At 37.1% G+C, this 12,582-nt stretch overlaps 1 protein-coding gene across 9 annotated transcripts in view; it reads left to right on the forward strand.

Annotated features, from left to right (window-relative positions):
- The window catches only part of phldb1a (pleckstrin homology-like domain, family B, member 1a), a 74,950-nt gene that overhangs the window by 35,552 nt on the left and 26,816 nt on the right, over positions 1 to 12,582 (forward strand). For 7 of the 9 annotated variants that reach the window (XM_073839854.1, XM_073839857.1, XM_073839861.1 and 4 more), the window contains 5 exons: positions 237 to 1,432; positions 7,296 to 7,532; positions 10,108 to 10,245; positions 10,572 to 10,709; positions 11,640 to 11,768. In XM_073839854.1, coding sequence (XP_073695955.1) covers positions 237 to 1,432; positions 7,296 to 7,532; positions 10,108 to 10,245; positions 10,572 to 10,709; positions 11,640 to 11,768 — 1,838 coding nt within the window. The remainder of the gene's footprint in view (positions 1 to 236; positions 1,433 to 7,295; positions 7,533 to 10,107; positions 10,246 to 10,571; positions 10,710 to 11,639; positions 11,769 to 12,582) is intronic. The other 2 variants (XM_073839859.1, XM_073839858.1) reach the window with 1 other exon arrangement.

Genomic DNA, 12,582 nt, shown 5'->3' on the forward strand with positions numbered 1-12,582 from the left:
AACAGTTATATTGCGAAATACTCTTACAATTTAAAACAACTTTTTTTATTTTAGTATATTTTAAAATATGCTTTATTTCTGAATTAGCAAAGCTGAATTTTCAGCAGCCATTACTGCAGTAGTCAGTGTCACATGATCCTTCAGAAATCATTCTAATATGCTGATTTGGTGCTAATATGTAACATTTCTTATTATTATCAATGTTAAAAACAGTTGTGTCTCTTAATTCTTTACAGAAACCCATGGGCAGCTCAATGGAAACCACCTTTCTCGTCCTGGACACGGCACGCTTGTGCGCTCTATTGAGAAGGATCTTCAGGACATTATGAGTTCTCTGACTATGGATGAAGGCCAGACTTCCTCAACTGAGCAATGTAAAAAAGCCCGTCACCCCATTCCACAATCTGCCATGCACAACGGGAGCGGCCACAATCTTGTCTCCCCTCCAACTAGTCCTGGTACTTTGTCCGTAAGCTCCAGCTATGAAAATGCCAGTCCTCCCTTCTCCCCCCTCTCCACCCCCTCTGTGGTTAGCAGTCCAGGGGCTTGTTTGGACTCCGCTAACACCCGTTCCACCAGCTATACCCACATCACCCAGGCCCCGGTGCCACAGCCACGCACTTTTGCATCCAAAGACAGCAGTTCCAATGGAGGGCTGAAGGATCATGAAAGTCCCAGGCCTCAAAAAGCCTTGACTGAAACTCCCTCAAGCCCTGCTACTACTAACCGTAGAGGCGAGAGTCCACACCTGGGCCATGGTTCCTCTTCTGGGTCTGTCTCGTTTACATCTGGAGATTTAGGCAGACAGGTCAATGCTAGACTCACCTCCTCATCCTCACCAGGATCTTCTAGCCCCAGATCCAGTGTTGGCTCATCAGTACAAGAAACTTCTTCCAGTCTTCAGTCCCATTCACGAGCACTCCTTCCTCCAGACAGTCCCCAGTCGTCCCGCCGTGTTGTAGAATCTTCCGGCATGCGTGAACTTCCTCCTCTCAGCCCCTCCACCACACGCAGAGGTGTCCTTGGGGTGCCAGTTCTCCCTGGAGCTCTACACGGTGTTCCTTTGACCTCTCGTGGCCGGACTGTACCAGAGAGCCCTCGTCTCCAACGACGAGCCACAGCTGAAGAAGAAGTAGGAAATATGAGATTGCATGCCAGAAGTCCATCTCCCATATCTTCTCTTTTGAAGGATCAGTCTGGTGGAAAGCAGAAGGGGGGTCTCACCCCAGCTCTAGGCTCTCAGACAGGCGTCTCTCCTCTCACCAGTCCCCGTAACCAGAGAAAGAACCCCAGGGAGCCTCGGCAGGTTCAGCCACGCACACGGGAACGCAAGAACAGCATTTCAGAGGTCAGCGACAAAGAGGAAGACCTACTGGAGTACCATCGCTGGCAGAGAGAGGAGAGGATGCGTGAGCAGGAAATGGAGAGGCTGGTATGTCTGAGCATGTTTGTATTTAAAGGGATAGTTCACCCAAAAATGCAAATTACAAATCTGTCAAAAGTTTGGACACACTTACTCATTATGTACTAGTTTAAACATGAAACTATGAAATGACAAAAAAATGGAGGTACACTACTGTTTAAAAGTTTAGGGTCATTAAGATTTTTTTAAAAGAAATTAACATACACTGTCGCTAAAAAGTTTGAGACTTTTAATGCATTTTAAAGGAGACTTTTCTGCTCATCAATGCTGCGTTTGTTTGATTAAAAATACAAAAAAAACCTAATATTGTGAAATGTTTAATGCAATTAAAATTGTGGTTTTATATTTTAATATACTTATACTAAAATATAATTTATTCTTGTGATGCAAAGCTGAATTTTCTGCATTATTACTCCAGCATTCAGTGTCACATGATCCTTCAGAAATCATTCTAATGTCGGCACCGATGGCCCTGTGGGCAGCGCGCTGACATACATGCTCTCTCTCACTTCGCTTCCTGATCTGTCCTATCAAAAAATAAAGGCAAAATCACCAAAAAAAAATCTAAAAAAAAAAAAAAATCACTAGAATATACTGATTTATTATCAGTGTTGAAAACAGTTGTGCTCCTTAATATTTTTTTGGAACCTGTGATATTTTTTTCAGGATTCTTTGATAAATAAAACGTTCAAAAGTAAAGTGTTTATTTAAAATAGGAAATGTTGTAACAATAAACAGCTTGTTCAGTGTTTGGGGTCAGTAATTTTTTTCTTTTTCTCTTTTTGAAAGAAATTAATACTCTTATTCAGCAAGGGTGTGTTAAATTGATGAAAAGTGATATTAAAGATTTCTAGATTGAATAAATTTTTATTTATCAAAGAGTCCTGGAAAAAAAAGTATCACAGGTTCCAAAAAATATTAAGCAGCACAACTTTTACCAACATTGATGATAAAATATAAATCAGCATATTAGAATGATTTCTAAAGGATCACGTGACTGAAGACTGGAGTAATGGCTAAAGAAAATTCATCTTTGCATCACAGAAATAAATGATATTTTAAAGTATATTAAAATAAAAAAAACTGTTTTTTTTATTGCAATATTATTTCATAATATTACTTTTTTCTGTATTTTCGATTAAATAAATATGTATAGTTATTAAATAAGTAGAACTTTATATATATGTATATAGACAAGTCTCTAATGTTCATCAAAATTCGACTTATATACTTTTTTCTGTATTTTTAAATAAATATATATGTGTGTGTGTGTGTGTGTGGTTGTATATGATTTTTTTAAGCAACGATGCATTAAATTAATCAAATATGACCGTAAATACATTTATGTTACAAAAAAAATTATATTTCAACTAAATTGTTTTTTTTTTTTGTTTTTTTTTTTTTACTTTTCCATTCATCAAAGAATCCTAAAAAAAAAAAAAAAAAAGATTTACACAAAAATATTAATACTGGAGTAATTTAACTTAAAATTCCACTTTGCCAACACAGGAATTAGTTACATTTTAAAATTATATCAAAATAGAAAGAAATGTTATTTAAAATTTTAGAAAATCACAATAATACTGTTTTACTTAATTTTGATCACATAAATGTAGGTTATTTCATGTTAAATCAAAATTATATTTTGTCATGTTATGAGTTTTTTGGCTATTTTTTTCTGTTAAAACTCACATTAAATTTTAGTTTTGTATATAATTTATCTTCAAAACTAATTTAAAACATTCAAGCAAAATTCTTTAGATCAAAAGGTTTTTAAGATCATGATGAGACATAATTTGAGCCAATTGTGTCCAAACTCTTAACTTGTTCTGTTTGTGTGTAGCAACATGTCTTGTTTTCAGTGCTGTTATAGGATATCCTGAAGTGTTTTTCACTTTTCAAATTAAATTTAAATAAGAGTTTTGGTACTAATGCAGTGAAGGCAGCAGAGAGGCTATCGAATGCTGTGAGAGTATTTGTGCTTTGAGTATCATTGGCTTTTGGAGTGGACTTCAACACTGGATGTTAAGCGGGTGGAGTTTATATGGAGAGAGTTTTCTGGTGAAGACATAGAGCAGTCAGGAATAACACATGGATGTAAATTCCTGAGGCTTTTTAAAAGCTCATTCGCAGAACGTGTGGCTGCCCGAAGACTATATTTACCCGACACAATCTCAGTGCTTTGAGCTGCCCTCCTCCTCATATGCACACACACATACCGTCCTGCTTTGGCAGTCTAAACATTCGTCTCCACCATAGCCCCTAAATTAACCACGCATAGACATCATCTCTCTCATTTATACCTATTAAAAACCCCAGACACTCCTTGGGTGCTTCTCAAATTCCCAGATGGAATTGCCATTCATCATCTTTGTTACTCGCCACCTTACTTTTCCTAAAATTATATACATCTTCTATGTCTCTAACTAACTTCTTAATGCCATTTTTATGATGAAGTACTGTAACCTTCCTTAAAAATACAATACACACGCACGCCTAATTATATGCGCAAGTCACAGAGAAGACACGTTCTCGTTATTCCCTCGAGAAGAACTATTTTAGGACATTTACTATGAGGCAGAACTGAATTAATACTGGAAAGGAAGTCATTTTCCATAATAGGTCTCCAGTCAGCGTTTCGAGACGATGGCAGGAACGTTAGGTGTATTATGAACATGTTTTCACTCTGTTTGGGTTCAACTTTGTCCTGTGGTCTCTGGTCTGTCTGGCACTGTTGTCATGGTTACAGCACAGCCCTGTCCAATAGTGTAGCAACTTAAAAGGTAGTGCTAGTTTTTGTCCAAAAGGAGCTGAATGCCCTTTTTAAGGCTGCTTTCATGTTAGTGTCACCTTTTGAAAAGACATTCAAGCACAGCTGAGCTGTATTTAGCGCTAATCTCCATCCTAATGCCATCAAATACACAGACATTGATTGCTAGCTTCAAAAATGCCATTTCAGAGGTGTGACCTCACAGCATGCTAGTGTTAAGACAAGTGTGACCACACATTTTGGGATTAAAGATAGGGCGAGAATGATATACGCTGAGATTTCAGCTGGTTCTTCAGCAGAAAAGCATCTGGGAGATAAGAAAAATATGAAAGCAAGAAGTGAATTACAAACAAGAGAAAACCAATTTGGAATCTGATCTTTTCTTCTAATCCTGACGAGAGACAATATTGCTTGTGGGGTAATGTCATATTTACTCTTAAATCCCCTCACGTGTCTGTGTTTACTCAGTTCTAGGTCATGGCCCAGTTGGCTTGAAAATGTTTCTTCTCTGTTCTACTGTAGTATTTCTGTGCTCCGCCTACCTTTTATCTCTCTCTCTCTCTCTCTCTCTCTCTCTCTCTCTCTCTCTCTCTCTCTCTCTCTCTCTCTCTCTCTCATATACACACACACAGTCACACATACATTCTCTAGACAGCTGTATCCTTTACAACAGTGGTTGCACTTTATAAACCAAATATTACGTTTAAAATCAAGTGTTATCCCGGCACTAAAACAAAATTGCAAAGGCATACACTACCATTCAAAGGTTTAGGGTTTGAAAGTCTCTTGTTCACCAAGGCTGCATTTATTTGATAGTAATATTGTGAAATATTATTACAACTTACAAAAAACACTTTCTTTTGTCATTTATTTTAAAATATAATTTATTCCTGTCGTAGAAACACTGAATTTTCAGCATTATTCCAGTCTTCAGGTTCACATAATATTTCAGAAGTCATTTTAATACTGCTCAAGATTTTTTTGTTTTTGTTTTAATGAATGTTGAAAACAGCTGTGCTGTTTATGATAAATATTTTTCAGGATGCTTTGAGTAAAACGTTCAAAAGAACAGCGTTTATTTGAAATTGAAATCTTTAATAGTATTATAAATGTCAATTTAATGTCTTTGCTAAAAAAAAAAAAAGTGGTTATTTCTTTATAAAAAAATCATACCTATCCCAAACTTTTGAACAGTTGTGTGTTAATATCATTAAAAAAATTTAAATATTTAAAAAATACAATTATAAAGGTGTGAACAATAGCACAAAGTGTGATTCCAGCAAAAAAAAAAAAAAAAAAAATGTACTAAATAATACAGTTTTTATTAACCCCAAAGTTTAATTGGATGCATAGACTTTGATGCCAATAAACATTAGATTAGAGAGTATTTTCTCTTCTTATTTAAAACTCTGTTCATTTTATTACCCTAACTGTGCAAAATAATACGGCCAATTGCATTTATTATTTTTGGGTCACAACGCACAAGTAGAGAACTTACTTTACACCACACACAAACACATAGTCTTTGTCGTTAAGGTCTGTCCAGATGGATCTCTCTGGCTAGTTTTGGAGGTCATTTTGCCTTTTGTTTGTTCCTGTCTGTGTGTTTATAGAAGCCACAGAGAGCTGAAGCATTTCACACTATAAACCACATGAGGGCGATATGGCACCAAATTTTGAATGAAAGAACTACCGCTTTTTTCTTTGTTTACCAAATTTAAAGCATTTAAAAATCACATTAAACACTGTTTTCCACTGCAGTTAATAAATACTTTGAATATAGATATATAGTGTTTAATTAGGTGAGGTTTAAGAATCTTCTGTATCTCCCTCTTCACAATAAGACAAAGATGACTGTGTGTGGGGGGAGAGTAATAAAGACAAAATATTAGAAAGACTCCAATTTTTTATGTGAACTTGAACGTGAAAAAAATCACAAAGCAAATTCTATATGATACACTTTACATTTAATTCAATGCATTTTCAGACTCCTAATAATGAAGTAAATTCACCATCTCAGCAAACAGACGACAGTTGTGTCATAAAGTGACTTCTGCACACAGAGGTTTAGGGCGCTGTGCTTTGTGTTGGTTTGTGTCGTGGCATCTTCAGCATGCATACCAGCTGTGCTGACAACCTTTTGTTGGAGAAGAATGCTGTTGCTACGTTACCCATCAGTTAGCGTTTACTTGCTCCAGTGCTCTGTCTGCACTCTCCTGACAGGGGAGACCTCGTTAAAAGGGAAGAGCATATGTTTCGAGACGTTTTATTGGCTGGTCCGGTGAGATAATGGCTCAGTGATAAAGACTTTTACAGCACTGAACACCTAGTGCGCTAAATACAGTCTTTTGTAGTTAACAAATACTGTATTTGTCTCATACTGTGTTCATTTTCAGAGGTCAGAGTCTCAGGCCTGTCTTATCGTTAATTATATTTGTGAAAATAATGCCCTACTTAATCAAAATTGAATTTGATTAGCTGAATTGGATGGCTGGGCTCTTGTGAGAGCGTCGTCTCCTGCCATGCTATTTTAGTAATGCCACTGGTGTCATCTAGCCAGACTGAGCTGGGTATTGTCCATGTAAAATATAATGAGCCCCAATGCCTAGAGCGCTAGTTAGTCCGGCTAGAGCTAAGAGAGAACACCGGGATTCTGGCAGCCTGTAAGTAGATAGTGTGTGTACACACACACATACTCAATGTAGGTAGAGTGATGGCAGCAGCTGACTATCACAGCCGGGTGAGAGGTCGTTTGTTCAGAGGTTTGGGGGTCAGTAACTGGGTTGAAGAAAAGTTTTTGTAAATTTGTATAAGACCTCAAGTAGTGTCGCAGATTTTTAGGATTTTTACACTTATACTAAGTTGTTTAATGTGCTAGGTGCTGAATGAATCCAGTGGGATGGGTTTCCACAGTGTCGTAAGTGGTCTTCGGTATGTTCCATTGGTGTCAAGTTGCAGTTAGTTTAGAACATACCGGATGAAGCTCCTAAAAGAGCCAGTGAGAGTGTTAACTACATGTGTTTACATCATTTCAGACTTTAGTGTGAATTTTGTGCTGTATGCTCAGCTGAAACCTTCTTGTTTGTGTGTGTTTGTTTCTAGGAGAGGCAGAGGCTTGAGACCATCCTGAATTTGTGTGCTGAGTATAATAAGAGTGACCCTCCGCTTGGCGTGGACACAGGGAGGGCGTGTCAGTTTCCAGGGATGGAGGAGGTCTCTGTTCGCCGACCCGGCCCTGACCCTGCGAGCTTGCCGGCCCAGAGCTCTCACAGATTGAGAGAAAGCGAGGAGGAGAACCTGAAAGAGGAGTGTAGCAGCACTGAGAGCCAGCACCAGGAGGTACAATACACACATACTCATGCACACAAACTATCGAAGATACTCCCACTGTTAGACTAACAAACTGATACACATACAGAGAGAGAAATGCCAAGTTCTGTCATGAAATTCTAGATGGTGCAGGCTGATGGGTTGTTAATGGGAACTGATGATATTCACAGCATTAACCTACTTGGCACAAGCTGATTAGTTCATATTGCATATGCAGACAGTAAGCTTACTGCTTTACATTTAAATGGCAGTTAGCATCCACTAGAGCATTTTGCAGCATTTGCAGTTACTCTGAAACCATCCTCCTCCCCAGCTCCACCTGTATAGAGGGGTCTTAAAGGGGTCATGACATGGATTGTTTTATTTTAATATGTTCCTTGAGGTTTACTTATAATGGTAATACATTTTTTTGCACACAAATAAACAAAAAATATGTGGAAAAATGATTTTCAAACCTCATTCTCACCCTCTTTCTAACATGACCTGTTTTAAGGGGTGGGTCCTTTAAGGCTTCTCAGTAAACGGCCACTGTTATGGACCTTTTTTCCTGAGTAAACGATGAGCGCCGCCATTACGAATTATAACGTCAGATTAAATGCTTTTCTGTTCTGGTCTCCATAGGAACCCATTCAAATAGCATCCATCTGTTTTTAATGTAGCTAATGTCCGCAGCTTCTTGTCATCTACATGCTCATTAAAGTGACACACTGACAAATGATAGTCATTGCGAAATTGCAAAGCGATGGCGCTATGGAGCCATGTGCTATTTAAAAACATTTTAATAGGTTTAACGTTAGATTATCAACTTAAAAACGTTTATAATTGGCTAAAATCATTGCATAGGAAAAAGTATCAACGCCCCCTCGCTATTGCATGTGAGTGTTTTGACAACATGATCAAAATAAAATGGTCATTTCCAGACAAAGCATTATGAACTAATTTACTTTCAGTTTGTAATGCAGCTGCAGTCAGATCTAGTACTGCTTCATCTTTCAACATGAACTCTTTGTGTACCTCATTTATAAAACAAAATGCTCCAGACATTCCTTTGACTCAATCCAGGATTCCATTTAAAATAAACTATCCACTTGTTCCTTATGCTGGGATCCTTTCTTATATCTGTACAAAGATGCAAACAAGCTGTTTAAACCAAATTTTTTATACCAAAAGCAATTCTTTCACTCCATTTGTCCAACAGACGACAGAGCATGTGAACTGTGTCAGAAAGCAGATGCGCATTTGTATACTGTATACAGTGTAGAAAAGATAGCAGCATTGATTGTAACTACTTTTTGTTTTTGACGTGACGTGACTCAAACGTAATGAAGTGTCAAGCCGTTAAGCAGCTTAATGCAAGTTGGCAGGGCCTATGGTGAGAAGAAGACTGTTCGTTGATGTCTTGCTCTGGAGGCAGTGTTTATGCAAACTGCCCAGGTGATGTCACCTTGCCTCTCGGATCCAAAATTAGCTGTTTTTTGAGCTTGATTAAATAAATGCTTTGTTCATAATAAGATTTTAAGCTATGAGACTTTCAGGATGTTTTAATGGTGCAAAAAAACTTTTATATGACAAAAGATTAAGGCAAATTTGGTTTCTCATGTCATGACCTCTTTAAATACAGCACTGTATTGGCAGTATTGGCTGTAGCAAATTCCTGTACTTGCTTTTCAGCAGCAAATTAATCTATAATAACAGCAATAACCAACAGCAATTCAGCAGCAACTTCGCATATCTATTCCATCAAGACCAAATGCATTAGCATTCTAAAATCTTCAAAGAGTTGTCATGTTAGAAATACAGTAAGGTCCAAAGATCTGAGATCACACTGAGTTTCAAAACCTAATTTAAATATGATTGATAAATATTAAACATTCAGATTTTTCACTCAGATTGTAACACCAATAATATAATTGTGACCCTGGATCACAAAACCAGTCATAAGTAGCATGGGTATGTTTGTAGCAATAGCCAACAATACACATTGTATGGATCAAAATTATCTATTTTTCTTTTATGCCAAAAATCATTAGGATGATAAGTATATATCATGTTTCATGAAGATATTTAGTAAATGTCCTAAGAACTTAATTTGGACAAATTTAAAGATGATTTTGTATGACTGGTTTTGTGGTCACAATTTACCATTAAATTAGTGGTCTCAGAATTTTGGACTTACAGAAATGGAACATTAGATGGAACACCAAAACAATATGTATATTTGGACATATGATTATGTATGTGTGCCTATAAATGTAAAACATGCAAGATTTGAAAAAAAGACTCAACAGTCTACTTGTAGACATTTGTATGTACTGCATGTGGAAAAGTAAACATTTACCTCATGGTCTGCTGGTAGTCCCTTTTGAATTCACCTAGTTTTTCATATTTCCTCTGCTCTGTCTGTAAACACATGTCTTTCTCAGCCTTTCTCTCTCCCTTTCTTTAGAGAAAAATGTTATTCATTCATTTAGGTCACTGTTAGAATGCCAGGTAGAGTTTATTTTGTTGCAACCATTGTCTGTGTGGCCTCACCACACACACATGAACAAACACAATTTGCTGTAATTGACAAATGCTTTCTCAGCATGAAGATTCTTCAGTGCTGGGTCATCAGGAGAGAGCATATCTGGAGGAAGAGCGGCTCAGGGTTATGGCACGGGTGGACGAGCTGAAGACCCGTGTCACTGACCTGGAACAGCAGATACAGGAGTCCAGACAAGAGGTTAGACTGAATCCTAAACCTACAGACCATTGCCTGTGCGATGTTTTTACAAAGTGCACACAGCTTCCCTCAGTTCCGTCATAACTGCCTGAATGAGAGCAAAAGATGTAGATTTTCACATCAGAACTTGTAAAGTCTGTTCAGTCACTAGTCGTCTTCATCTACATCAGTGCATCACCATCTGTCATGCATAGAAACCTCTTTGGTGTTGCATATTAAAATCGATGTGAATACAAGATTCTGCCTGATCAGCAGAGCTGTGCTATTCATATGAACAGAAACATATGGAAGTGAACAGACTGTTGAATGTGTCGTTTTATTGGCAGGCAGAGATGGAGAGGGCATTGCTGCAGGGGGAGCGGAGGGCGGAGCTTGATCAAGTGGAGGCAGAATTGGAGATCATCAATCAACTTCAGCTGAAACTGAATGAAGTGGAAAATTCGACTCAGAGGGAGAAAGAGAAGGTGCCGACAACAAACACACTCCATGAAGCATGCTTCCCTGTTTCCTGTTTGTTTTTCCTGAAAACTTTGTGGTTGCATCTTTACTACCATGCTAATTTCTAACAGCCTGACGTCTAACTCTTCATTAATCTACATGACACTGATTACACTGCATGTTTGAATGGGCACTTTCATATCAGTGTTTTAATAAAAATTAAATTTATTTGGAATGAAATCTACAATATCCACCTTGTTTTTAACGAAAGAGTGGGAGCAGCCAATTGTAACTTGAATGTGCAGGGCTTCTTGTAATATCCGCTTCAATTTTACCTGCAAAAACAACCGGTTATGCATATTGCAAATTTATATTCTCATAATTGTATTGATGTATTATCGAATTCATAAACAACTTCTGATTATTTACCTATAGTGGCTAATGAATTATAAATCATGCACATTCACAGTAAATATAACAGAAATCTGAGTTGCAAACAAAAAAGATAATGTTACAGCCACCTTTTTCTAGACTGCAATATAAAGAGGAGTCAATGAACTGTATTTATAATAAAAAAGGTAATATAAGTAAATTCACACGTCAACAAATGTGTGAAAGCGTGCGCAAATGTCATAAAGGCAACAGATATCTCAAAACGGTCAGTTCTGAGGCTAAATTAGATATATACAGGATATTTAGTATACAGTATTATGTATTAGTAGATGTATTGAGTAGAACTGACTGCCATATAAATATTTATTCTGCTCAGATTTATTCTGCTGCAATATGGGCTCTGATTGCCATGGCAACCCCATATCTAAACCTCTGTTTTAACACAGCATGGTGTCTTTATCTAAGCAGTTTCCTCTTTGTTTTCTCCCCCTCTCCGCCATCACTGGCTCGCTGCGTGTGTATTTTACCAGTGTGTGTGTTACGTTTGTGTAATGTTTTCGTAGGAGAGAGCAAAAGTCTCAGCTGAGCGGGATGTCCTGGCCAGGCTGAGGGATTCGTACAGTGAGCTGAAGGGCCAGCTTCATAAATGCCCAGAATCACTGAGGGAGCACTTACAGGAACAACTGACCAGGGTCAGTGCGTGCTTTGATACTGCCCGAGAGAGTCACATTGATTATCGAACATATACAACCACTGCAGTTCAAAAAGAAGCAGTTAATTATTAGCGATTGACCTCATGATTTTTTTCATTAGTTCACATAATTAGTGTTGAATTTTCAATTTGCCTCTAAATACCAAAAAAAACCAAATAACTTTTTGACATTTTGCATTCAGTGTTTCATTCCTCTTTTATGGCAAGAAATAAAATAGGGCAAAGCTGTTTTGCTTAGTCTCTCACAACAGTCCTCCAGTGGCCTTGATGTGTTTCACTCATTGTTTTTAATACTTAAGCTTCAATGGTAATTAAATTAAATACAGCTGCAAATGCCTTTACTTTTCCTAATTATCTTATGTGGGTGTAATTTGTAAATTGGCTATTAATTATCTTTTCTCTGTTATTTACGGCAGCATAAATGAGAACTCTGCTACTGGATTATTGTGTGTGTATTAAACAGAGATGCTTGTGGTGGTTCGCTTATTTCAGCCAGTATTTAAAAATAAGCCAGAACGCCATAAAAGTTATCATTTCAAATAGATATTAAAATAAATAAATAAAACTTAATGCTTCTTTAAAAAAACATTAAAAATCTTTGTGTCCCAAAACTTGTAGTGTTTATATTTAAAGTATATTTTAAATATAATGCACAGTATGATGGACATTTAAAAGTACATGTACTAAATTATTAAATGCATGATGTGTTAGCGAGGGTAATCTAAATGTTAAGAAAATCTACATGAAAAAATTGAATACCAATATCTATAAATAACGTGCGAAAACACATATGG

This window comes from Garra rufa, chromosome 5 (genome assembly GCF_049309525.1).
Source record: "Garra rufa chromosome 5, GarRuf1.0, whole genome shotgun sequence".
NCBI classification, from domain to species: domain Eukaryota; kingdom Metazoa; phylum Chordata; class Actinopteri; order Cypriniformes; family Cyprinidae; genus Garra; species Garra rufa.